The sequence below is a fragment of the Oncorhynchus masou genome, unplaced genomic scaffold (assembly GCF_036934945.1).
Source record: "Oncorhynchus masou masou isolate Uvic2021 unplaced genomic scaffold, UVic_Omas_1.1 unplaced_scaffold_679, whole genome shotgun sequence".
NCBI lineage: Eukaryota > Metazoa > Chordata > Actinopteri > Salmoniformes > Salmonidae > Oncorhynchus > Oncorhynchus masou.
The window spans coordinates 57552-85000 of record NW_027013240.1 but is presented as its reverse complement, the minus strand read 5'-3'; the positions used below and the strand labels follow the sequence as shown (position 1 = coordinate 85000).

Sequence of the window (27449 nt, the reverse complement as noted above, 5' to 3'; positions counted from 1 at the left end):
CGGGAGCGTTTCACGGTTCACAGGACTCACCTCTATTTCCTTCACTACGAGTACGAACCCAGCACGGACCACACAGACGTTACACTGGTGGCACAGCTCTCCATGGACAGGTAGGAAGACAGACCTTACACAGCTCTCCATGGACAGGTAGGAAGACAGACCTTACACAGCTCTCTGTGGACAGGTAGGGAGACAGACCTTACACAGCTCTCCATGGACAGGTAGGAAGACAGACCTTACACAGCTCTCTGTGGACAGGTAGGAAGACAGACCTTACACAGCTCTCTGTGGACAGGTAGGAAGACAGACCTTACACACAGCTCTCCATGGACAGGTAGGAAGACAGACCTTACACACAGCTCTCCATGGACAGGTAGGAAGACAGACCTTACACAGCTCTCCATGGACAGGTAGGAAGACAGACCTTACACAGCTCTCTGTGGACAGGTAGGAAGACAGACCTTACACAACTCTCCGTGGACAGGTAGGAAGACAGACCTTACACAGCTCTCCATGGACAGGTAGGAAGACAGACCTTACACAACTCTCCGTGGACAGGTAGGAAGACAGACCTTACACAGCTCTCCATGGACAGGTAGGAAGACAGACCTTACACAACTCTCTGTGGACAGGTAGGAAGACAGACCTTACACAGCTCTTTATGGACAGGTAGGAAGACAGACCTTACACAGCTCTCCCTGGACAGGTAGGAAGACAGACCTTACACAGCTCTTTATGGACAGGTAGGAAGACAGACCTTACACAGCTCTTTATGGACAGGTAGGAAGACAGACCTTACACAGCTCTCCATGGACAGGTAGGAAGACAGACCTTACACACAGCTCTCCATGGACAGGTAGGAAGACAGACCTTACACAGCTCTCCGTGGACAGGTATGAAGACAGACCTTACACACAGCTCTCTAGGGACAGGTAGGAAGACAGACCTTACACACAGCTCTCTAGGGACAGGTATGAAGACAGACCTTACACACAGCTCTCTAGGGACAGGTAGGAAGACAGACCTTACACACAGCTCTCTAGGGACAGGTAGGAAGACAGACCTTACACAGGTCTCTGTGGACAGGTAGGAAGACAGACCTTACACAGCTCTCTGTGGACAGGTAGGAAGACAGACCTTACACAGCTCTCTATAGACAGGTAGGAAGACAGACCTTACACACAGCTCTCCATGGACAGGTAGGAAGACAGACCTTACACACCTCTCCATGGACAGGTAGGAAGACAGACCTTACACACAGCTCTCCATGGACAGGTAGGAAGACAGACCTTACACACAGCTCTCCATGGACAGGTAGGAAGACAGACCTTACACACAGCTCTCCATGGACAGGTAGGAAGACAGACCTTACACAGCTCTTTATGGACAGGTAGGAAGACAGACCTTACACAGCTCTTTATGGACAGGTAGGAAGACAGACCTTACACAGCTCTTAATGGACAGGTAGGAAGACAGACCGTACACAGCTCTTTATGGACAGGTAGGAAGACAGACCTTACACAGCTCTCCATGGACAGGTAGGAAGACAGACCTTACACACAGCTCTCCATGGACAGGTAGGAAGACATGAGGAGGGAGGGAGGGAGGGAGGGAGGGAGGGAGGGAGGGAGGGAGGGAGGGAGGGAGGGAGGGAGGGAGGGAGGGAGGGACATGTTTGTTCAGGCAGTATTTCTGTAAACAAAACATAGATCTTCTAAAACAGAATCAAAGGCTGTTGTTTGAAACTGCTACAGCCGTAACCTCTGACCCTCACGGAAGTACAGGACTCTACAGCCGTCAAACTAATCTGACAGCACACAGCTAGGTCTGTAGCAGCTGCACCTCCAGCATTTTAATCTGTAGCTGTGTCTGACTGTCTGTGCGTGCGCGTGTGTGTGTGTGTTGTTGAGAGGAGCTGGAGGTCCCACTTGTCTGGAGAAGTTATGAACGTCTTTATGAGGATACTTCATTACTTATGTTTACAACAACAACAACAACAATGACATCATACTCTGATAGAGACTGATGTTTACAACAGTGACATCATATTCTGATAGAGACTGATGTTTACAACAATGACATCATACTCTGATAGAGACTGATGTTTACACCAGTGACATCATATTCTGATAGAGACTGATGTTTACAACAGTGACATCATACTCTGATAGAGACTGATGTTTACAACAGTGACATACACTCTGATAGAGACTGATTTAACCACAGCAGTGACCTCATACTCTGATAGAGACTGATTTAACCACAGTGACATCATACTCTGATAGAGACTGATTTAACAACAGTGACATCACACTCTGATAGAGACTGATTTAACCACAGTGACATACACTCTGATAGAGACTGATTTAACAACAGTGACATCATATGGAGTGATGTCACTTTCCATTGAAACTCCATTACAGCCATCACTGCATTATAAACTCCATGACAGCCATCACTGCATTATAACCCCCATTACAGCCATCACTGCATTATAAACCCCATTACAGCCATCACTGCATTATAAACTCCATTACAGCCATCACTGCATTATAAACTCCATTACAGCCATCCCTGCATTATAAACTCATCTCCATTACAGCCATCACTGCATTATAAACTACATTACAGCCATCACTGCACTATAAACTCATCTCCATTACAGCCACCACTGCACTATAAACTCATCTCCATTACAGCCATCACAGCATTTTAAACTCATCTCCATTACAGCCATCACTGCATTATAAACTCCATTACAGCCATCACTGCATTATAAACGCCATTACAGCCATCACTGCATTATAAACGCCATTACAGCCATCACTGCATTATAAACTCCATTACAGCCATCACTGCATTATAAACCCCATTACAGCCATCCCTGCATTATAAACTCATCTCCATTACAGCCATCACTGCATTATAAACTCCATTACAGCCATCACTGCACTATAAACTCATCTCCATTACAGCCACCACTGCACTATAAACTCATCTCCATTACAGCCATCACAGCATTTTAAACTCATCTCCATTACAGCCATCACTGCATTATAAACTCCATTACAGCCATCACTGCATTATAAACGCCATTACAGCCATCACTGCATTATAAACGCCATTACAGCCATCACTGCATTATAAACTCCATTACTGCCATCACTGCATTATAAACCCCATTACAGCCATCACTGCATTATAAACTCATCTCCATTACAGCCATCACTGCATTATAAACTCATCTCCATTACAGCCATCACTGCATTATAAACTCATCTCCATTACAGCCATCACTGCACTATAAACTCCATTACAGCCATCACTGCATTATAAACTCCATTACAGCCATCACTGCGTTATAAACTCATCTCCATTACAGCCATCACTGCATTATAAACTACATTACAGCCATCACTGCACTATAAACTCATCTCCATTACAGCCATCACTGCACTATAAACTCCATTACAGCCATCACTGCACTATAAACTCCATTACAGCCATCACTGCATTATAAACTCCATTACAGCCATCACTGCATTATAAACTCATCTCCATTACAGCCATCACTGCATTATAAACTACATTACAGCCATCACTGCACTATAAACTCCATTACAGCCATCACTGCATTATAAACTCATCTCCATTACAGCCATCACTGCACTATAAACTCCATTACAGCCATCACTGCATTATAAACTCATCTCCATTACAGCCATCACTGCATTATAAACTACATTACAGCCATCACTGCACTATAAACTCCATTACAGCCATCACTGCATTATAAACTCATCTCCATTACAGCCATCACTGCACTATAAACTACATTACAGCCATCACTGCATTATAAACTACATTACAGCCATCACTGCATTATAAACTCAACTCCATTACAGCCATCACTTCACTATAAACCCCATTACAGCCATCACTGCATTATAAACTCCATTACAGCCATCACTGCATTATAAACTCCATTACAGCCGTCACTGCATTATACACTCCATTACAGCCATCACTGCATTATAAACTACATTACAGCCATCACTGCATTATAAACTCCATTACAGCCATCACTGCACTATAAACTCCATTACAGCCATCACTGCACTATAAACTCAACTCCATTACAGCCATCACTGCACTATAAACTACATTACAGCCATCACTGCATTATAAACTCATCTCCATTACAGCCATCACTGCACTATAAACTCCATTACAGCCATCACTGCACTATAAACTCCATTACAGCCATCACTGCATTATAAACTACATTACAGCCATCACTGCATTATAAACTCCATTACAGCCATCACTGCACTATAAACTCCATTACAGCCATCACTGCATTATAAACTACATTACAGCCATCACTGCATTATAAACTCCATTACAGCCATCACTGCACTATAAACTCCATTACAGCCATCACTGCATTATAAACTCCATTACAGCCATCACTGCATTATAAACTCCATTACAGCCATCACTGCACTATAAACTACATTACAGCCATCACTGCATTATAAACTCATCTCCATTACAGCCATCACTGCATTATAAACTACATTACAGCCATCACTGCATTATAAACTCATCTCCATTACAGCCATCACTGCATTATAAACTCCATTACAGCCATCGCTGCATTATAAACTCCATTACAGCCATTGCTGCATTATAAACTACATTACAGCCATCACTGCATTATAAACTCCATTACAGCCATCACTGCATAATAAACTCAACTCCATTACAGCCATCACTGCATTATAAACTCCATTACAGCCATCACTGCATAATAAACTCATCTCCATTACAGCCATCACTGCATTATAAACTCCATTACAGCCATCGCTGCATTATAAACTCCATTACAGCCATCACTGCATTATACACTCCATTACAGCCATCACTGCACTATAAACTACATTACAGCCATCACTGCATTATAAACTCATCTCCATTACAGCCATCACTGCATTATAAACTACATTACAGCCATCACTGCATAATAAACTCATCTCCATTACAGCCATCACTGCATTATAAACTCATCTCCAATACAGCCATCACTGCATTATAAACTCCATTACAGCCATCACTGCATTATAAAATCCATTACAGCCATCACTGCATTATAAACTCCATTACAGCCATCACTGCACTATAAACTACATTACAGCCATCACTGCATTATAAAATCATCTCCATTACAGCCATCACGGCATTATAAACTACATTACAGCCATCACTGCATTATAAACTCATCTCCATTACAGCCATCACTGCATTATAAACTCCATTACAGCCATCGCTGCATTATAAACTCCATTACAGCCATCACTGCATTATAAACTACATTACAGCCATCACTGCATTATAAACTCCATTACAGCCATCACTGCATTATAAACTCCATTACAGCCATCACTGCGTTATAAACTCATCTCCATTACAGCCATCACTGCATTATAAACTACATTACAGCCATCACTGCACTATAAACTCATCTCCATTACAGCCATCACTGCATTATAAACTCCATTACAGCCATCACTGCACTATAAACTCATCTCCATTACAGCCATCACTGCATTATAAACTCCATTACAGCCATCACTGCATTATAAACTCCATTACAGCCATCACTGCATTATAGACTCCATTACAGCCATCACTGCACTATAAACTCCATTACAGCCATCACTGCACTATAAACTCCATTACAGCCATCACTGCATTATAAACTCCATTACAGCCATCACTGCATTATAAACTCATCTCCATTACAGCCATCACTGCATTATAAACTACATTACAGCCATCACTGCACTATAAACTCCATTACAGCCATCACTGCATTATAAACTCATCTCCATTACAGCCATCACTGCACTATAAACTCCATTACAGCCATCACTGCATTATAAACTCATCTCCATTACAGCCATCACTGCATTATAAACTACATTACAGCCATCACTGCACTATAAACTCCATTACAGCCATCACTGCATTATAAACTCATCTCCATTACAGCCATCACTGCACTATAAACTACATTACAGCCATCACTGCATTATAAACTACATTACAGCCATCACTGCATTATAAACTCAACTCCATTACAGCCATCACTTCACTATAAACCCCATTACAGCCATCACTGCATTATAAACTCCATTACAGCCATCACTGCATTATAAACTCCATTACAGCCGTCACTGCATTATACACTCCATTACAGCCATCACTGCATTATAAACTACATTACAGCCATCACTGCATTATAAACTCCATTACAGCCATCACTGCACTATAAACTCCATTACAGCCATCACTGCACTATAAACTCAACTCCATTACAGCCATCACTGCACTATAAACTACATTACAGCCATCACTGCATTATAAACTCATCTCCATTACAGCCATCACTGCACTATAAACTCCATTACAGCCATCACTGCACTATAAACTCCATTACAGCCATCACTGCATTATAAACTACATTACAGCCATCACTGCATTATAAACTCCATTACAGCCATCACTGCACTATAAACTCCATTACAGCCATCACTGCACTATAAACTCAACTCCATTACAGCCATCACTGCACTATAAACTACATTACAGCCATCACTGCATTATAAACTCATCTCCATTACAGCCATCACTGCACTATAAACTCCATTACAGCCATCACTGCACTATAAACTCCATTACAGCCATCACTGCATTATAAACTACATTACAGCCATCACTGCATTATAAACTCCATTACAGCCATCACTGCACTATAAACTCCATTACAGCCATCACTGCATTATTAACTACATTACAGCCATCACTGCATTATAAACTCCATTACAGCCATCACTGCACTATAAACTCCATTACAGCCATCACTGCATTATAAACTCCATTACAGCCATCACTGCATTATAAACTCCATTACAGCCATCACTGCACTATAAACTACATTACAGCCATCACTGCATTATAAACTCATCTCCATTACAGCCATCACTGCATTATAAACTACATTACAGCCATCACTGCATTATAAACTCATCTCCATTACAGCCATCACTGCATTATAAACTCCATTACAGCCATCGCTGCATTATAAACTCCATTACAGCCATTGCTGCATTATAAACTACATTACAGCCATCACTGCATTATAAACTCCATTACAGCCATCACTGCATAATAAACTCAACTCCATTACAGCCATCACTGCATTATAAACTCCATTACAGCCATCACTGCATAATAAACTCATCTCCATTACAGCCATCACTGCATTATAAACTCCATTACAGCCATCGCTGCATTATAAACTCCATTACAGCCATCACTGCATTATACACTCCATTACAGCCATCACTGCACTATAAACTACATTACAGCCATCACTGCATTATAAACTCATCTCCATTACAGCCATCACTGCATTATAAACTACATTACAGCCATCACTGCATAATAAACTCATCTCCATTACAGCCATCACTGCATTATAAACTCATCTCCATTACAGCCATCACTGCATTATAAACTCCATTACAGCCATCACTGCATTATAAACTCCATTACAGCCATCACTGCATTATAAACTCCATTACAGCCATCACTGCACTATAAACTACATTACAGCCATCACTGCATTATAAACTCATCTCCATTACAGCCATCACTGCATTATAAACTACATTACAGCCATCACTGCATTATAAACTCATCTCCATTACAGCCATCACTGCATTATAAACTCCATTACAGCCATCGCTGCATTATAAACTCCATTACAGCCATCACTGCATTATAAACTACATTACAGCCATCACTGCATTATAAACTCCATTACAGCCATCACTGCATAATAAACTCAACTCCATTACAGCCATCACTGCATTATAAACTCCATTACAGCCATCACTGCATTATAAACTCCATGACAACCATCACTGCACTATAAACTCCATTACAGCCATCACTGCATTATAAACTCCATTACAACCATCAATGCATTATAAACTCAACTCCATTACAGCTATCACTGCATTATAAACTCCATTACAGCCATCACTGCACTATAAATGCCATTACAGCCATCACTGCATTATAAACGCCATTACAGCCATCACTGCATTATAAACTCCATTACAGCCATCACTGCACTATAAACTCCATTACAGCCATCACTGCATTATAAACTCCATTACAGCCATCACTGCATTATAAACTCCATTACAGCCATCACTGCACTATAAACTACATTACAGCCATCACTGCATTATAAACTCATCTCCATTACAGCCATCACTGCATTATAAACTACATTACAGCCATCACTGCATTATAAACTCATCTCCATTACAGCCATCACTGCATTATAAACTCCATTACAGCCATCGCTGCATTATAAACTCCATTACAGCCATTGCTGCATTATAAACTACATTACAGCCATCACTGCATTATAAACTCCATTACAGCCATCACTGCATAATAAACTCAACTCCATTACAGCCATCACTGCATTATAAACTCCATTACAGCCATCACTGCATAATAAACTCATCTCCATTACAGCCATCACTGCATTATAAACTCCATTACAGCCATCGCTGCATTATAAACTCCATTACAGCCATCACTGCATTATACACTCCATTACAGCCATCACTGCACTATAAACTACATTACAGCCATCACTGCATTATAAACTCATCTCCATTACAGCCATCACTGCATTATAAACTACATTACAGCCATCACTGCATAATAAACTCATCTCCATTACAGCCATCACTGCATTATAAACTCATCTCCATTACAGCCATCACTGCATTATAAACTCCATTACAGCCATCACTGCATTATAAACTCCATTACAGCCATCACTGCACTATAAACTACATTACAGCCATCACTGCATTATAAACTCATCTCCATTACAGCCATCACTGCATTATAAACTACATTACAGCCATCACTGCATTATAAACTCATCTCCATTACAGCCATCACTGCATTATAAACTCCATTACAGCCATCGCTGCATTATAAACTCCATTACAGCCATCACTGCATTATAAACTACATTACAGCCATCACTGCATTATAAACTCCATTACAGCCATCACTGCATAATAAACTCAACTCCATTACAGCCATCACTGCATTATAAACTCCATTACAGCCATCACTGCATTATAAACTCCATGACAACCATCACTGCACTATAAACTCCATTACAGCCATCACTGCACTATAAACTCCATTACAACCATCACTGCATTATAAACTCAACTCCATTACAGCTATCACTGCATTATAAACTCCATTACAGCCATCACTGCACTATAAATGCCATTACAGCCATCACTGCATTATAAACGCCATTACAGCCATCACTGCATTATAAACTCCATTACAGCCATCACTGCACTATAAACTTCAGGACAATTTTTTGTATTTTTTTAAAACACGGGCAGTTTGATTTTCCTTTAAATTAAAAACGAATCCACGTTCAAACCGTCCACTGCAATAACAGACATGCTGGGGGTGATTAATGACATAACCACCGTTCAGTCATGTATGAATAGGATTTATTACAGCATCATAACCCCCCCTGTGTTGTTGACTGAACTATGAAACAGCATGTACTAAATTATTCTGCTATGAATTTAGGTTTTTGTTTTATTAAGGAAAGATCATTGTACACTTCAGGCCCCTTTCCAAACACAACATGTGTCAACAACAACAACAGCAAAAGTTAGCTTTATAATCTTCAGGGTTTTATAGGAAATAGAATTGTACACTTGAGGCAGCTTAGTTTCCGGTCCAAACACAACAGTGTTCTGCATCTCAGAACCCTATTCCCTATAGAGCCCTGTGGGCCCTGGTCTAAAGTAGTGCACTATCTAGGGGATAGAGCCCTCTGGGCCCTGGTCTAAAGTAGTGCACAATCTAGGGAATAGAGCCCTCTGGGCCCGGGTCTAAAGTAGTGCACTATCTAGGGAATAGAGCCCTCTGGGCCCTGGTCTAAAGTAGTGCACTATCTAGGGAATAGAGCCCTCTGGGCCCTGGTCTAAAGTAGTGCACTATCTAGGGAATAGAGCCCTCTGGGCCCTGGTCTAAAGTAGTGCACAATCTAGGGAATAGAGCCCTCTGGGCCCGGGTCTAAAGTAGTGCACTATCTAGGGAATAGAGCCCTCTGGGCCCTGGTCTAAAGTAGTGCACTATCTAGGGAATAGAGCCCTCTGGGTCCTGGTCTAAAGTAGTGCACTATATAGGGAATAGGGTGCTAGGGGTCCTGGTCTAAAGTAGTGCACTATATATGGAATAGGGTCCCATTTTGGGATACAGGCTGTGAGACATTGGAGCCTGCAGAGAAACATGCAGAAGGTACCGATCAGAATATCCTGATGAAACCAAGCATCTTAGGGGAATTTAACCCCTCTACTGTTGCCGGGCAGATTTAATAAAGATTATAGAGGATGTTAACCCCTCTACTGTTGCCTGGCAGATTTAATAAAGATTATAGAGGATGTTAACCCCTCTACTGTTGCCAGGCAGATTTAATAAAGATTATAGAGGATGTTAACCCCTCTACTGTTGCCAGGCAGATTTAATAAAGATTATAGAGGATGTTAACCTCTCTACTGTTGCCAGGCAGATTTAATAAAGATCATTACATTATAGAGGATGTTAACCCCTCTACTGTTGCCAGTCAGATTTAATAAAGATTATAGAGGATGTTAACCCCCTCTACTGTTGCCGGGCAGATTTAATAAAGATTATAGAGGTTGTTAACCCCTCTACTGTTGCCGGGCAGATTTAATAAAGATTATAGAGGATGTTAACCCCCTCTACTGTTGCCGGGCAGATTTAATAAAGATCATTACATTATAGAGGATGTTAACTCCTCTACTGTTGCCAGGCAGATTTAATAAAGATCATTACATTATAGAGGATGTTAACTCCTCTACTGTTGCCAGGCAGATTTAATAAAGATCATTACATTATAGAGGATGTTAACCCCTCTACTGTTGCCGGGCAGATTTAATAAAGACTATAGAGGATGTTAACTCCTCTACTGTTGCCAGGCAGATTTAATAAAGATCATAGAGGATGTTAACCCCTCTACTGTTGCCATGCAGATTTAATAAAGATCATTACATTATAGAGGATGTTAACTCCTCTACTGTTGCCAGGCAGATTTAATAAAGATTATAGAGGATGTTAACCCCTCTACTGTTGCCAGGCAGATTTAATAAAGCTCATTACATTATAGAGGATGTTAACTCCTCTACTGTTGCCAGGCAGATTTAATAAAGATTATAGAGGATGTTAACTCCTCTACTGTTGCCAGGCAGATTTAATAAAGATCATTACATTATAGAGGATGTTAACTCCTCTACTGTTGCCAGGCAGATTTAATAAAGATCATTACATTATAGAGGATGTTAACTCCTCTACTGTTGCCAGGCAGATTTAATAAAGATCATTACATTATAGAGGATGTTAACTCCTCTACTGTTGCCAGGCAGATTTAATAAAGATCATTACATTATAGAGGATGTTAACCCCTCTACTGTTGCCAGGCAGATTTAATAAAGATCATAGAGAATGTTAACTCCTCTACTGTTGCCAGGCAGATTTAATAAAGTATAGAGGATGTTAACTCCTCTACTGTTGCCAGGCAGATTTAATAAAGATCATTACATTATAGAGGATGTTAACCCCTCTACTGTTGCCAGGCAGATTTAATAAAGATCATTACATTATAGAGGATGTTAACTCCTCTACTGTTGCCGGGCAGATTTAATAAAGATAATTTCAGTTCTCTCAGCCAGAAACAGAAGTAGAAACCCAGAGTTTTACCACAGAACTCTTCACTCGTCCATTTCTCTGCTAATTCACCTGTCTAGTTTTCCTCTACAGTCCTCTCATTACTGAGCACTGAGTGAAGTCATTGGAAACAAATGGCACCCTATTCCTACACTATGGGTCCTGATCTAAAGTAGTGCACTACAGTATATAGGGGATGTGGTGCCATTTGGGACACAGATTAAGTTTACAATGAATTGAATATGGAGTATGTGAATATCCCATTTGGGGAGAATGGAAGGAATTGACAGCACCAAGGTTATTTAGTTTAGTATTGTCAGCTGTTCTAACCTGGCCTGGACACTCTCTCTGTCTCTGTCTCTGTCTCTCTCTCTGTCTCTCTCTGTCTCTGTCTCTGTCTCTCTCTGTCTCTCTCTGTCTGTCTCTGTCTGTCTCTGTCTCTCTCTCTTTCTCTCTCTCACTCTCTCCCTTCTCTTCTCACACCCCCATCTCTCTCTCTCTATCTTCTCTCTCCCTTCTCCCTCTCATCCCCATCTCTCTCACTCTCCTCTCTCTCTCCTCTCTCTGTCTCTCTCTCTCTGTCTCTCTCTCTCTCTCTCTCTCTCTCTCTCTCTCTCTCTCTCTCCCTTCTCTTCTCTCACCCCATCTCTCTCTCTCTCTCTCTCTCTCTCCCTTCTCTTCTCTCACCCCCATCTCTCTCTCTCTCTCTCTCTCTCTTCTCTCTCCCTTCTCCCTCATCCCCATCTCTCTCACTCTCCTCTCACTCTCCTTTTTCTCTCTCTCTCTGTCTCTGTCTCTCTCTCTCTCTCTCTGTCTCTCTCTCTCCCTTCTCTTCTCTCACCCCCATCTCTCTCTCCCTCCCTTCTCTTCTCTCACCGCCATCTCTCTCTCTTCCTTCTCTTCTCTCACCCCCATATCTCTCTCTCTCTCTCTCTCTTCTCTCTCCTTTTTCCTCTTTCTCTCCCTCAAGCAAGGGGATTGGGACTTATCCCCAAACTGGGAAACATTGGAAAATGTTTAAGAACACTTTAAGGAACGCTGACTGTGTTCTTCTGTTTTCTCTGTGTGTCTGGGCTTTTAGGACAGGAGGCATGTTTACCCTGTAGCCCTGTCAGTTAGCTCTGTGAGCTGAGGACCACATGGGAGTCTTTACCCTCTAGTCCTGTCAGTTAGCTCTGTGAGCTGAGGACCACATGGGAGTCTTTACCCTGAGGACCACATGGGAGTCTTTACCCTGAGGACCACATGGGAGTCTTTACCCTGAGGACCACATGGGAGTCTTTACCCTGAGGACCACATGGGAGTCTTTACCCTGTAGCCCTGTCAGTTAGCTCTGTGAACTGAGGACCACATGGGAGTCTTTACCCTGTAGTCCTGTCAGTTAGCTCTGTGAGCTGAGGACCACATGGGAGTCTTTACCCTGTAGCCCTGTCAGTTAGCTCTGTGAGCTGAAGACCACATGGGAGTCTTTACCCTCTAGCCCTGTCAGTTAGCTCTGTGAGCTGAGGACCACATGGGAGTCTTTACCCTCTAGCCCTGTCAGTTAGCTCTGTGAGCTGAGGACCACATGGGAGTCTTTACCCTCTAGCCCTGTCAGTTAGCTCTGTGAGCTGAGGACCACATGGGAGTCTTTACCCTCTAGCCCTGTCAGTTAGCTCTGTGAGCTGAGGACCACATGGGAGTCTTTACCCTGTAGCCCTGTCAGTTAGCTCTGTGAGCTGAGGACCACATGGGAGTCTTTACCCTCTAGCCCTGTCAGTTAGCTCTGTGAGCTGAGGATCACATGGGAGTCTTTACCCTGTAGTCCTGTCAGTTAGCTCTGTGAGCTGAGGACCACATGGGAGTCTTTACCCTGTAGCCCTGTCAGTTAGCTCTGTGAGCTGAGGATCACATGGGAGTCTTTACCCTGTAGCCCTGTCAGTTAGCTCTGTGAGCTGAGGACCACATGGGAGTCTTTACCCTCTAGCCCTGTCAGTTAGCTCTGTGAGCTGAGGACCACATGGGAGTCTTTACCCTCTAGCCCTGTCAGTTAGCTCTGTGAGCTGAGGATCACATGGGAGTCATGTCTCTCTCTCTCTCGCTCTCTCCCCCTCTCACTCCTTCTCTCTATCTCCATCTCCTCTCTCACTCCCTCTCTCTCTCCATCTCCTCTCTCCCTCCTCCTCTCACTCCCTCTCTCTATCTCCTCTTTCTCTTCCTCCTCTTCCTCCTCCTCTAACGGTGGTGTCTCTCTCTCCTCTTCCTCCTCCTCTAACGGTGGTGTCTCTCTCTCCTCTTCCTCCTCCTCTAACGGTGGTGTCTCTCTCTCCTCTTCCTCCTCCTCTAACGGTGGTGTCTCTCTCTCCTCTTCCTCATCCTCTAACGGTGGTGTCTCTCTCTCCTCTTCCTCCTCCTCTAACGGTGGTGTATCTCTCTCCTCTTCCTCCTCCTCTAACGGTGGTGTCTCTCTCTCCTCTTCCTCCTCCTCTAACGGTGGTGTCTCTCTCTCCTCTTCCTCCTCCTCTAACGGTGGTGTCTCTCTCTCCTCTTCCTCCTCCTCTAACGGTGGTGTCTCTCTCTCCTCTTCCTCCTCCTCTAACGGTGGTGTCTCTCTCTCCTCTTCCTCCTCCTCTAACGGTGGTGTCTCTCTCTCCTCTTCCTCCTCCTCTAACGGTGGTGTCTCTCTCTCTTCCTCCTCCTCTAACGGTGGTGTGTCTCTCCTCTTCCTCCTCCTCTAACGGTGGTGTCTCTCTCTCCTCTTCCTCCTCCTCTAACGGTGGTGTCTCTCTCTCCTCTTCCTCCTCCTCTAACGGTGGTGTCTCTCTCTCCTCTTCCTCCTCCTCTAACGGTGGTGTGTCTCTCCTCTTCCTCCTCCTCTAACGGTGGTGTATCTCTCTCCTCTTCCTCCTCCTCTAACGGTGGTGTCTCTCTCTCCTCTTCCTCCTCCTCTAACGGTGGTGTCTCTCTCTTCCTCCTCCTCTAACGGTGGTGTCTCTCTCTCCTCTTCCTCCTCCTCTAACAGTGGTGTCTCTCTCCCTCTTCCTCCTCCTCTAACGGTGGTGTCTCTCTCTCTTCCTCCTCCTCTAACGGTGGTGTCTCTCTCCACTCCAGACTCCAGATGTTAGAGGCTATCTGTAAACACTGGGAAGGTCCTATTAGCCTGGCTCTGTATCTCTCTCCTCTTCCTCCTCCTCTAACGGTGGTGTCTCTCTCTCCTCTTCCTCCTCCTCTAACGGTGGTGTCTCTCTCTCCTCTTCCTCCTCCTCTAACGGTGGTGTCTCTCTCCTCTTCCTCCTCCTCTAACGGTGGTGTCTCTCTCTCCTCTTCCTCCTCCTCTAACGGTGGTGTCTCTCTCTCCTATTCCTCATCCTCTAACGGTGGTGTCTCTCTCTCCTCTTCCTCATCCTCTAACGGTGGTGTCTCTCTCTCCTCTTCCTCCTCCTCTAACGGTGGTGTCTCTCTCTCCTCTTCCTCCTCCTCTAACGGTGGTGTCTCTCTCTCCTCTCCAGACTCCAGATGTTAGAGGCTATCTGTAAACACTGGGAAGGTCCTATTAGCCTGGCCCTGTCTCTCTCTCCTCTTCCTCCTCCTCTAACGGTGGTGTCTCTCTCTCCTCTTCCTCCTCCTCTAACGGTGGTGTCTCTCTCTCCTCTTCCTCCTCCTCTAACGGTGGTGTCTCTCTCTCCTCTTCCTCCTCCTCTAACGGTGGTGTCTCTCTCTCCTCTTCCTCCTCCTCTAATGGTGGTGTCTCTCTCTCCTCTTCCTCCTCCTCTAACGGTGGTGTCTCTCTCTCCTCTTCCTCCTCCTCTAACGGTGGTGTCTCTCTCTCCTCTTCCTCCTCCTCTAACGGTGGTGTCTCTCTCTCCTCTTCCTCCTCTTCCTCCTCCTCTAACGGTGGTGTATCTCTCTCCTCTTCCTCCTCCTCTAACGGTGGTGTCTCTCTCTCCTCTTCCTCCTCCTCTAACGGTGGTGTCTCTCTCTCCTCTTCCTCCTCCTCTAACGGTGGTGTCTCTCTCTCCTCTTCCTCCTCTTCCTCCTCCTCTAACGGTGGTGTCTATCTCTCCTCTTCCTCCTCCTCTAACGGTGGTGTCTCTCTCTCCTCTCCAGACTCCAGATGTTAGAGGCTATCTGTAAACACTGGGAAGGTCCTATTAGCCTGGCCCTGTCTCTCTCTCCTCTTCCTCCTCCTCTAACGGTGGTGTCTCTCTCTCCTCTTCCTCCTCCTCTAACGGTGGTCTCTCTCTCTCCTCTCCAGACTCCAGATGTTAGAGGCTATCTGTAAACACTGGGAAGGTCCTATTAGCCTGGCTCTGTATCTCTCTCCTCTTCCTCTAACGGTGGTGTCTCTCTCTCCTCTTCCTCCTCCTCTAACGGTGGTGTCTCTCTCTCCTCTCCAGACTCCAGATGTTAGAGGCTATCTGTAAACACTGGGAAGGTCCTATTAGCCTGGCTCTGTATCTCTCTCTCTCTTCCTCCCTCTAACGGTGGTGTCTCTCTCTCCTCTTCCTCCTCCTCTAACGGTGGTGTCTCTCTCTCCACTCCAGACTCCAGATGTTAGAGGCTATCTGTAAACACTGGGAAGGTCCTATTAGCCTGGCTCTGTCTCTCTCTCCTCTTCCTCCTCCTCTAACGGTGGTGTCTCTCTCTCTCTTCCTCCTCCTCTAACGGTGGTGTCTATCTCTCCTCTTCCTCCTCCTCTAACGGTGGTGTCTCTCTCTCCTCTCCAGACTCCAGATGTTAGAGGCTATCTGTAAACACTGGGAAGGTCCTATTAGCCTGGCTCTGTCTCTCTCTCCTCTTCCTCCTCCTCTAACGGTGGTGTCTCTCTCTCCTCTTCCTCCTCCTCTAACGGTGGTGTCTCTCTCTCCTCTTCCTCCTCCTCTAACGGTGGTGTCTCTCTCCCTCTTCCTCCTCCTCTAACGGTGGTGTCTCTCTCTCCTCTTCCTTCTCCTCTAACGGTGGTGTCTCTCTCTCCTCTCCAGACTCCAGATGTTAGAGGCTATCTGTAAACACTGGGAAGGTCCTATTAGCCTGGCTCTGTCTCTCTCTCCTCTTCCTCCTCCTCTAACGGTGGTGTCTCTCTCTCCTCTTCCTCCTCCTCTAACGGTGGTGTCTCTCTCTCCTCTTCCTTCTCCTCTAACGGTGGTGTCTCTCTCTCTCTCCAGACTCCAGATGTTAGAGGCTATCTGTAAACACTGGGAAGGTCCTATTAGCCTGGCTCTGTCTCTCTCTCCTCTTCCTCCTCCTCTAACGGTGGTGTCTCTCTCTCCTCTTCCTCCTCCTCTAACGGTGGTGTCTCTCTCCCTCTTCCTCCTCCTCTAACGGTGGTGTCTCTCTCTCCTCTTCCTCCTCCTCTAACGGTGGTGACTCTCTCTCCTCTTCCTCCTCCTCTAACGGTGGTGTCTCTCTCTCCTCTTCCTCCTCCTCTAACGGTGGTGTCTCTCTCTCCTCTTCCTCCTCCTCTAACGGTGGTGTCTCTCTCTCCTCTTCTTCCTCCTCCTCTAGCGGTGGTGTCTATCTCTCCTCTTCCTCCTCCTCTAACGGTGGTGTCTCTCTCTCCTCTCCAGACTCCAGATGTTAGAGGCTATCTGTAAACACTGGGAAGGTCCTATTAGCCTGGCTCTGTCTCTCTCTCCTCTTCCTCCTCCTCTAACGGTGGTGTCTCTCTCTCCTCTTCCTCCTCCTCTAACGGTGGTGTCTCTCTCTCCTCTTCCTCCTCCTCTAACGGTGGTGTCTATCTCTCCTCTTCCTCCTCCTCTAACGGTGGTGTCTCTCTCTCCTCTCCAGACTCCAGATGTTAGAGGCTATCTGTAAACACTGGGAAGGTCCTATTAGCCTGGCTCTGTCTCTCTCTCCTCTTCCTCCTCCTCTAACGGTGGTGTCTCTCTCTCCTCTTCCTCCTCCTCTAACGGTGGTGTCTCTCTCTCCTCTTCCTCCTCCTCTAACGGTGGTGTCTCTCTCTCCTCTTCCTCCTCCTCTAACGGTGGTGTCTCTCTCTCCTCTTCCTCCTCCTCTAACGGTGGTGTCGCTCTCTCCTCTTCCTCCTCCTCTAACGGTGGTGTCTCTCTCTCCTCTTCCTCCTCCTCTAACGGTGGTGTCTCTCTCTCCTCTTCCTCCTCCTCTAACGGTGGTGTCTCTCTCTCCTCTTCCTCCTCCTCTAACGGTGGTGTCTCTCTCTCCTCTTCCTCCTCCTCTAACGGTGGTGTCTCTCTCTCCTCTTCCTCCTCCTCTAACGGTGGTGTCTCTCTCTCCTCTCCAGACTCCAGATGTTAGAGGCTATCTGTAAACACTGGGAAGGTCCTATTAGCCTGGCTCTGTATCTCTCGGACGCTGAGGCTCAACAGTTCCTGCGCTACACCCAGGGGTCAGAGGTCCTGATGTCCAGGGGAAACGTGGGCTACCACATCGTCTACAAGGAGGGTCAGTTCTATCCGGTCAACCTGCTCAGGAACGTAGCCATGCGGCAGGTCAACACGCCCTACATGTTCCTGTCAGATATCGACTTCCTGCCCATGTACGGCCTCTACGAGTACCTCAGGTGAGGGAGAACGACTCAGCTGTAGAGATACTGTAATGTATAATGTCCTATAACGTCTCTGTAACGTCTCTGTCTGTAACGTCTCTGTCTGTAACGTCTCTGTCTGTAACGTCTCTGTAACGTCTCTCTCTGTAACGTCTCTGTCTGTGACGTCTCTGTCTGTGACGTCTGTCTGTAACGTCTCTCTCTGTAACGTCTCTGTCTGTAACGTCTCTGTCTGTGACGTCTGTCTGTAACGTCTCTGTCTGTAACGTCTCTGTCTGTAACGTCTCTGTCTGTAACGTCTCTCTCTGTAACGTCTCTGTCTGTGACGTCTGTCTGTGACGTCTCTGTAACGTCTCTGTCTGTAATGTCTCTGTAACGTCTCTGTCTGTAACGTCTCTGTAACGTCTCTGTGACGTCTCTGTCTGTAACGTCTCTGTAACGTCTCTGTCTGTAACGTCTCTCTCTGTAACGTCTCTGTCTGTGACGTCTCTGTCTGTGACGTCTCTGTCTGTGACGTCTCTGTCTGTGACGTCTCTGTAACGTCTCTGTCTGTGACGTCTCTGTCTAACGTCTCTGTCTGTAACGTCTCTGTAACGTCTCTGTCTGTAACGTCTCTGTAACGTCTCTGTCTGTAACGTCTCTGTCTGTAACGTCTCTGTCTGTAACGTCTCTGTCTGTAACGTCTCTGTAACGTCTCTGTCTGTAACGTCTCTGTCTGTAACGTCTCTGTCTGTAACGTCTCTGTCTGTAACGTCTCTGTCTGTAACGTCTCTGTCTGTAACGTCTCTGTCTGTAACGTCTCTGTCTGTAACGTCTCTGTCTGTAACGTCTCTGTCTGTAACGTCTCTGTCTGTAACGTCTCTGTCTGTGACGTCTCTGTAACGTCTCTGTCTGTAACGTCTCTGTCTGTAACGTCTCTGTCTGTAACGCCTCTGTCTGTAACGTCTCTGTAACGTCTCTGTCTGTAACGTCTCTGTCTGTAACGCCTCTGTCTGTAACGTCTCTGTAACGTCTCTGTCTGTGACGTCTCTGTAACGTCTCTGTCTGTAACGTCTCTGTCTGTAACGTCTCTGTCTGTAACGTCTCTGTCTGTAACGTCTCTGTCTGTAACGTCTCTGTCTGTGACGTCTCTGTAACGTCTCTGTCTGTAACGTCTCTGTCTGTAACGTCTCTGTCTGTAACGTCTCTGTCTGTAACGTCTCTGTCTGTAACGTCTCTGTCTGTAACGTCTCTGTCTGTGACGTCTCTGTAACGTCTCTGTCTGTAACGTCTCTGTCTGTGACGTCTCTGTAACGTCTCTGTCTGTAACGCCTCTGTCTGTAACGTCTCTGTCTGTAACGTCTCTGTCTGTAACGTCTCTGTCTGTAACGTCTCTGTCTGTAACGTCTCTGTCTGTAACGTCTCTGTAACGTCTCTCTCTGTAACGTCCCTGTAACGTCTCTGTCTGTAACGTCTCTCTCTGTAACGTCTCTGTAACGTCTCTGTAACGTCTCTGTCTGTAACGTCTCTGTAACGTCTCTGTTACGTCTCTGTGACGTCTGTCTGTAATGTCACTGTAACGTCTCTGTCTGTAACGTCTCTGTCTGTAACGTCTCTGTCTGTAACGTCTCTGTCTGTAACGTCTCTGTAACGTCTCTGTAACGTCTCTGTCTGTAACGTCTCTGTCTGTAACGTCTCTGTCTGTAACGTCTCTGTAACGTCCCTGTAACGTCTCTGTCTGTAACGTCTCTGTAACGTCCCTGTAACGTCTCTGTCTGTAACGTCTCTCTCTGTAACGTCTCTGTAACGTCTCTGCAGGAAGTCAGTGGTACAGCTGGACATGGCGAACAGCAAGAAAGCCTTGGTGGTGCCGGCCTTCGAGACGCTCCGTTACCGTCTGTCTTACCCCAAGTCCAAGGCCGAGCTGCTGTCCCAACTGGACATGGGGACTTTATTCACCTTCAGGTAAAAACACAGGTAGCTGCTGTTCCAACTGGACATGGGGACTCTATTCACCTTCAGGTAAAAACACATGTAGCTGCTGTCCCAACTGGACATGGGGACTCTATTCACCTTCAGGTAAAAACACATGTAGCTGCTGTCCCAACTGGACATGGGGACTCTATTCACCTTCAGGTAAAAACACATGTAGCTGCTGTCCCAACTGGACATGGGGACTCTATTCACCTTACATTCCCCTGTACCCCCACTGGGCCAGTTTCTAAACGTCCGTTCCCCTCCACCTGTACCCCCACTGGGCCAGTGTTCTGAACTTATAGGGATGGCCCACTGGGCCAGTGTTCTGAACATAAAGGGATGGCCCACTGGGCCAGTGTTCTGAACTTCAAGGGATGGCCCACTGGGCCAGTGTTCTGAACTTAAAGGGATGGTCCACTGGGCCAGTGTTCTGAACTTAAAGGGATGGGACACTGGGCCAGTGTTCTGAACTTAAAGGGATGGCCCACTGGGCCAGTGTTCTGAACTTAAAGGGATGGCCCACTGGGCCAGTGTTCTGAACTTAAAGGGATGGCCCACTGGGCCAGTGTTCTGAACTTAAAGGGATGGCCCACTGGGCCAGTGTTCTGAACTTAAAGGGATGGTCCACTGGGCCAGTGTTCTGAACTTAAAGGGATGGCCCACTGGGCCAGTGTTCTGAACTTAAAGGGATGGCCCACTGGGCCAGTGTTCTGAACTTAAAGGGATGGCCCACTGGGCCAGTGTTCTGAACTTAAAGGGATGGCCCACTGGGCCAGTGTTCTGAACTTAAAGGGATGGGACGCTGGACCAGTGTTCTGAACTTAAAGGGATGGAACACTTGGCCAGTGTTCTGAACTTAAAGGGATGGGACGCTGGACCAGTGTTCTGAACTTAAAGGGATGGGACACATTGTCATTAGTTAGCAGCAGCACAGATGTTACTCTACCGTTCGCCTGCCAACGACTGAAACAATCATTTAAGGTTCAACATCAATCTTACTCCGGCTCTCAGGGATAAAGGGAGGCCTCGTTAAATAAAGACTGACTCCTGGTGTCTAAATACAAGCAGCAGCGTAGATGTTTGTCTTTCAACACAGAGATCGTTTTTGATCATTAACATGACAGATTGAGCTACAGAGCCCAGAAAGTTGGGTTCAATCACTCCTCCGCTAGAAGGACTCCCAGATGGGTTCAATCACTCCTCCGCTAGAAGACTCCCAGATGGGTTCAATCACTACTCAGCTAGAAGGACTCCCAGAAAGTTGGGTTCAATCACTCCTCCGCTAGAAGACTCCCAGATGGGTTCAATCACTCCTCCGCTAGAAGACTCCCAGATGGGTTCAATCACTCCTCCGCTAGAAGACTCCCAGATGGGTTCAATCACTACTCAGCTAGAAAGACTCCCAGATGGGTTCAATCACTCCTCAGCTAGAAGACTCCCAGATGGGTTCAATCACTACTCAGCTAGAAGACTCCCAGATGGGTTCAATCACTACTCAGCTAGAAGACTCCCAGATGGGTTCAATCACTCCTCAGCTAGAAGACTCCCAGATGGGTTCAATCACTACTCAGCTAGAAGACTCCCAGATGGGTTCAATCACTCCTCAGCTAGAAGACTCCCAGATGGGTTCAATCACTACTCAGCTAGAAAGACTTTAATTTTTTTTTTAATTTTACCTTTATTTAACCAGGCAAGTCAGTTAAGAACAAATTCTTATTTTCAATGACGGCCTGGGAACAGTGGGTTAACTGCCTGTTCAAGGGCAGAACGACAGATTTGTACCTTGTCAGCTCGGGGTTTCAACTCGCAACCTTCCGGTTACTAGTCCAACGCTCTAACCACTAGGCTACCCTGCCGCTAGAAAGACTCCTAGATAGTTGGGTTCAATCACTCTTCAGCTACCTGCCGCCTCTACACTCAAACCACTAGGCTACCTGCCACCTCTACACTCTAACCACTAGGTTACTTGCCACCTCTACACTCTAACCACTAGGCTACCCTGCCACCTCAACACTCTAACCACTAGGCTACCCTGCCACCTCAACACTCTAACCACTAGGTTACCTGCCTCCTCTACCCTCTAACCACTAGGCTACCCTGCCACCTCTACCCTGCCACCTCTACTCTCTAACCACTAGGCTACCCTGCCACCTCTACTCTCTAACCACTAGGCTACCCTGCCACCTCTACTCTCTAACCACTAGGCTACCCTGCCACCTCTACTCTCTAAGTCTAAGTCCTGTGTGGCTCAGTCGGTAGAGCATGAAGCTTGCAACGCCAAGCGTCGTGGGTTCGATTCCCGCTGGGGCCACCCATATGTAAAAGTAGTGGCCACAGCTGACTTGTAAGTCGCTTTGGACAAAAGCGTCTGCTAAATGGGATATATTATTATATATTTAACCACTAGGCTACCCTGCCACCTCTACTCTCTAACCACTAGGCTACCCTGCCACCTCTACACTCTAACCACTAGGCTACCCTGCCGCCTCTACACTCTAACCACTAGGCTACCCTGCCGCCTCTACAATCTAACCACTAGGTTACCTGCCACCTCTACTCTCTAACCACTAGGCTACCCTGCCACCACTACTCTCTAACCACTAGGCTACCCTGCCACCTCTACACTCTAACCACTAGGCTACCCTGCCACCTCTACACTCTAACCACTAGGCTACCCTGCCACCTCTACACTCTGACCACTAGGCTACCCTGCCACCTCAACACTCTAACCACTAGGCTACCCTGCCACCTCTACACTCTGACCACTAGGCTACCCTGCCACCTCTACACTCTAACCACTAGGTTACCTGCCACCTCTACACTCTGACCACTAGGCTACCTGCCACCTCTACACTCTAACCACTAGGCTACCCTGCCACCTCAACACTCTAACCACTAGGTTACCTGCCTCCTCTACTCTCTAACCACTAGGCTACCCTGCCACCTCTACTCTCTAACCACTAGGCTACCCTGCCATCTCTACTCTCTAACCACTAGGCTACCCTGCCACCTCTACTCTCTAACCACTAGGCTACCCTGCCACCTCTACTCTCTAACCACTAGGCTACCCTGCCACCTCTACTCTCTAACCACTAGGCTACCCTGCCACCTCTACTCTCTAACCACTAGGTTACCCTGCCACCTCTACCTGCCACCTCTACTCTCTAACCACTAGGCTACCCTGCCACCTCTACTCTCTAACCACTAGGCTACCCTGCCACCTCTACTCTCTAACCACTAGGTTACCTGCCACCTCTACTCTCTAACCAGTAGGCTACCCTGCCACCTCTACACTCTAACCACTAGGTTACCTGCCACCTCTACACTCTGACCACTAGGCTACCTGCCACCTCTACACTCTAACCACTAGGTTACCTGCCTCCTCTACTCTCTAACCACTAGGCTACCCTGCCACCTCTACTCTCTAACCACTAGGCTACCCTGCCATCTCTACTCTCTAACCACTAGGCTACCCTGCCACCTCTACTCTCTAACCACTAGGCTACCCTGCCACCTCTACTCTCTAACCACTAGGCTACCCTGCCACCTCTACTCTCTAACCACTAGGCTACCCTGCCACCTCTACTCTCTAACCACTAGGCTACCCTGAATGTTGAATCCTACTCCCTGTTCTCCCTGCTAGATACCATGTCTGGACGAAGGGTCATGCTCCCACTAACTTTGCCAAGTGGAGGACTGCCACCACGCCGTACAGAGTCCAGTGGGAAGCGGACTTTGAACCCTATGTGATGGTGAGACGGGACAGTCCAGAGTACGACAGACGCTTCGTTGGCTTTGGGTGGAATAAAGTGGCTCACATTATGGAGCTGGATGCACAGGTACTGGCCACACCTCTTTGCCATCACTCTGTCACTCACAGGTACTGGCCACACCTCTTTGCCATCACTCTGTCACTCACAGGTACTGGCCACACCTTTACCCATCACTCTGTCACTCACAGGTACTGGACACACCTTTACCCATCACTCTGTCGCTCACAGGTACTGGCCACACCTCTTTGCCATCACTCTGTCACTCACAGGTACTGGCCACACCTTTACCCATCACTCTGTCACTCACAGGTACTGGCCACACCTTTACCCATCACTCTGTCCCTCACAGGTACTGGCCACACCTCTTTGCCATCACTCTGTCACTCACAGGTACTGGCCACACCTTTACCCATCACTCTGTCGTTCACAGGTACTGGCCACACCTCTTTACCCATCACTCTGTCACTCACAGGTACTGGCCACACCTCTTTACCCATCACTCTGTCACTCACAGGTACTGGCCACACCTCTTTGCCATCACTCTGTCACTCACAGGTACTGGACACACCTTTACCCATCACTCTGTCGTTCACAGGTACTGGCCACACCTCTTTACCCATCACTCTGTCACTCACAGGTACTGGCCACACCTCTTTACCCATCACTCTGTCACTCACAGGTACTGGCCACACCTCTTTACCCATCACTCTGTCGCTCACAGGTACTGGCCACACCTCTTTACCCATCACTCTGTCGCTCACAGGTACTGGCCACACCTCTTTACCCATCACTCTGTCACTCACAGGTACTGGCCACACCTTTACCCATCACTCTGTCACTCACAGGTACTGGCCACACCTTTACCCATCACTCTGTCACTCACAGGTACTGGACACACCTTTACCCATAACTCTGTCACTCACAGGTACTGGCCACAGCTCTTTACCCATCACTCTGTCACTCACAGGTACTGGCCACACCTTTACCCATCACTCTGTCACTCACAGGTACTGGACACACCTCTTTACCATCACTCTGTCACTCACAGGTACTGGCCACACCTTTACCCATCACTCTGTCACTCACAGGTACTGGCCACACCTTTACCCATCACTCTGTCACTCACAGGTACTGGCCACACCTTTACCCATCACTCTCACTCACAGGTACTGGCCACACCTTTACCCATCACTCTGTCACTCACAGGTACTGGCCACACCTTTACCCATCACTCTGTAACTCACAGGTACTGATCACTCTGTCACTCACAGGTACTGGCCACACCTTTACCCATCACTCTATATGCGATAGTGATGCTGTCTTAGTGTTTCTAACTCTGTCCTCTGTCCTCTCTTCCAGCAGTATGAGTTAGTGATGCTGTCTTAGTGTTTCTAACTCTGTCCTCTGTCCTCTCTTCCAGCAGTATGAGTTAGTGATGCTGTCTTAGTGTTTCTAACTCTGTCCTCTGTCCTCTCTTCCAGGAGTATGAGATAGTGATGCTGTCTTAGTGTTTCTAACTCCGTCCTCTGTCCTCTCTTCCAGCAGTATGAGTTAGTGATGCTGTCTTAGTGTTTCTAACTCTGTCCTCGGTCCTCTCTTCCAGCAGTATGAGTTAGTGATGCTGTCTTAGTGTTTCTAACTCTGTCCTCTGTCCTCTCTTCCAGCAGTATGAGATAGTGATGCTGTCGTAGTGTTTCTAACTCTGTCCTCTCTTCCAGCAGTATGAGTTAGTGATGCTGTCTTAGTGTTTCTAACTCTGTCCTCTGTCCTCTCTTCCAGCAGTATGAGTTAGTGATGCTGTCTTAGTGTTTCTAACTCTGTCCTCTGTCCTCTCTTCCAGGAGTATGAGATAGTGATGCTGTCTTAGTGTTTCTAACTCTGTCCTCTGTCCTCTCTTCCAGGAGTATGAGATAGTGATGCTGTCTTAGTGTTTCTAACTCTGTCCTCTGTCCTCTCTTCCAGCAGTATGAGATAGTGATGCTGTCTTAGTGTTTCTAACTCTGTCCTCTCTTCCAGGAGTATGAGTTAGTGATGCTGTCTTGGTGTTTCTAACTCTGTCCTCTGTCCTCTCTTCCAGCAGTATGAGTTAGTGATGCTGTCTTAGTGTTTCTAACTCTGTCCTCTGTCCTCTCTTCCAGCAGTATGAGTTAGTGATGCTGTCTTAGTGTTTCTAACTCTGTCCTCTCTTCCAGGAGTATGAGATAGTGATGCTGTCTTAGTGTTTAACTCTGTCCTCTCTTCCAGGAGTATGAGTTAGTGATGCTGTCTTAGTGTTTCTAACTCTGTCCTCTGTCCTCTCTTCCAGCAGTATGAGTTAGTGATGCTGTCTTAGTGTTTCTAACTCTGTCCTCTGTCCTCTCTTCCAGCAGTATGAGTTAGTGATGCTGTCTTAGTGTTTCTAACTCTGTCCTCTGTCCTCTCTTCCAGGAGTATGAGTTAGTGATGCTGTCTTAGTGTTTCTAACTCTGTCCTCTGTCCTCTCTTCCAGCAGTATGAGTTAGTGATGATGTCTTAGTGTTTCTAACTCCGTCCTCTGTCCTCTCTTCCAGGAGTATGAGTTTGTGGTTCTGCCCAACGCCTATATGATCCACATGCCTCATGCTCCCAGTTTCGACATCACCAAGTTCCGGTCCAACAAGCAGTACCGCGTCTGCCTGAAGACCCTGAAAGAGGAGTTTCAACAGAACATGTCTCGACGATACGGCTTCGCTGCCCTCAAATACATGACTGCAGAGAACAACAGCTAGCCAACACCGATGAGCCAGGACACTCTGACCCGTTATTGACTACACTACCCATAACACCCTTCTCTAAGGCTGTCTAGGACTACACTTCTACAGAGGAGAGGGAAAGGGCGGTGGATTCTAAGGACAGTCGATGTAGGGGAGTCGGGAGTGGACAGAACGGTTACTAAAGACTCTTACTACGAACTCTGACCCGTTATTGACTACACTACCCATAACACCCTTCTCTAAGGCTGTCTAGGACTACACTTCTACAGAGGAGAGGGAAAGGGTTGGTGGATTCTATGGACAGTCGATGTAGGGGACTCGGGAGTGGACAGAACGGTTACTAAAGACTCTTACTACGAACTCTGACCTTTGTGCCAACCGATCATGAGGTTTTAAATTGTGAGCTCTGATTCTTGTGAACTCTCACCTTTTAGTTTGGGGTTATGACCTGGTTTGAGACAAACCAGCGTTAACCAACTGAAGGGTAACCGGGGGTAACCGTAAGGTCGTTGTGTCCCAAACATTGTTTTTACCCCTCCCCGAGGACGGATGGAGCAGTCTGTCCAGAAGTTGCAGACCGGGTTTCTGGCTGTTGGGCCAGGA

At 46.6% G+C, this 27449-nt stretch overlaps 1 protein-coding gene across 1 annotated transcript in view; it reads left to right on the top strand.

Annotated features, from left to right (window-relative positions):
- The window catches only part of large1 (LARGE xylosyl- and glucuronyltransferase 1), a 215447-nt gene extending 188580 nt beyond the window's left edge, over nt 1-26867 (top strand). Inside the window, exons 11-15 of the mRNA XM_064963116.1 lie at nt 1-110; nt 18122-18400; nt 20183-20329; nt 23985-24180; nt 26664-26867. The exon at nt 1-110 is cut by the window's left edge and continues 54 nt beyond it. Coding sequence (XP_064819188.1) covers nt 1-110; nt 18122-18400; nt 20183-20329; nt 23985-24180; nt 26664-26861 — 930 coding nt within the window. The 3' untranslated portion in view covers nt 26862-26867. The remainder of the gene's footprint in view (nt 111-18121; nt 18401-20182; nt 20330-23984; nt 24181-26663) is intronic.
- The last annotated feature ends 582 nt before the right edge of the window (nt 26868-27449 follow it).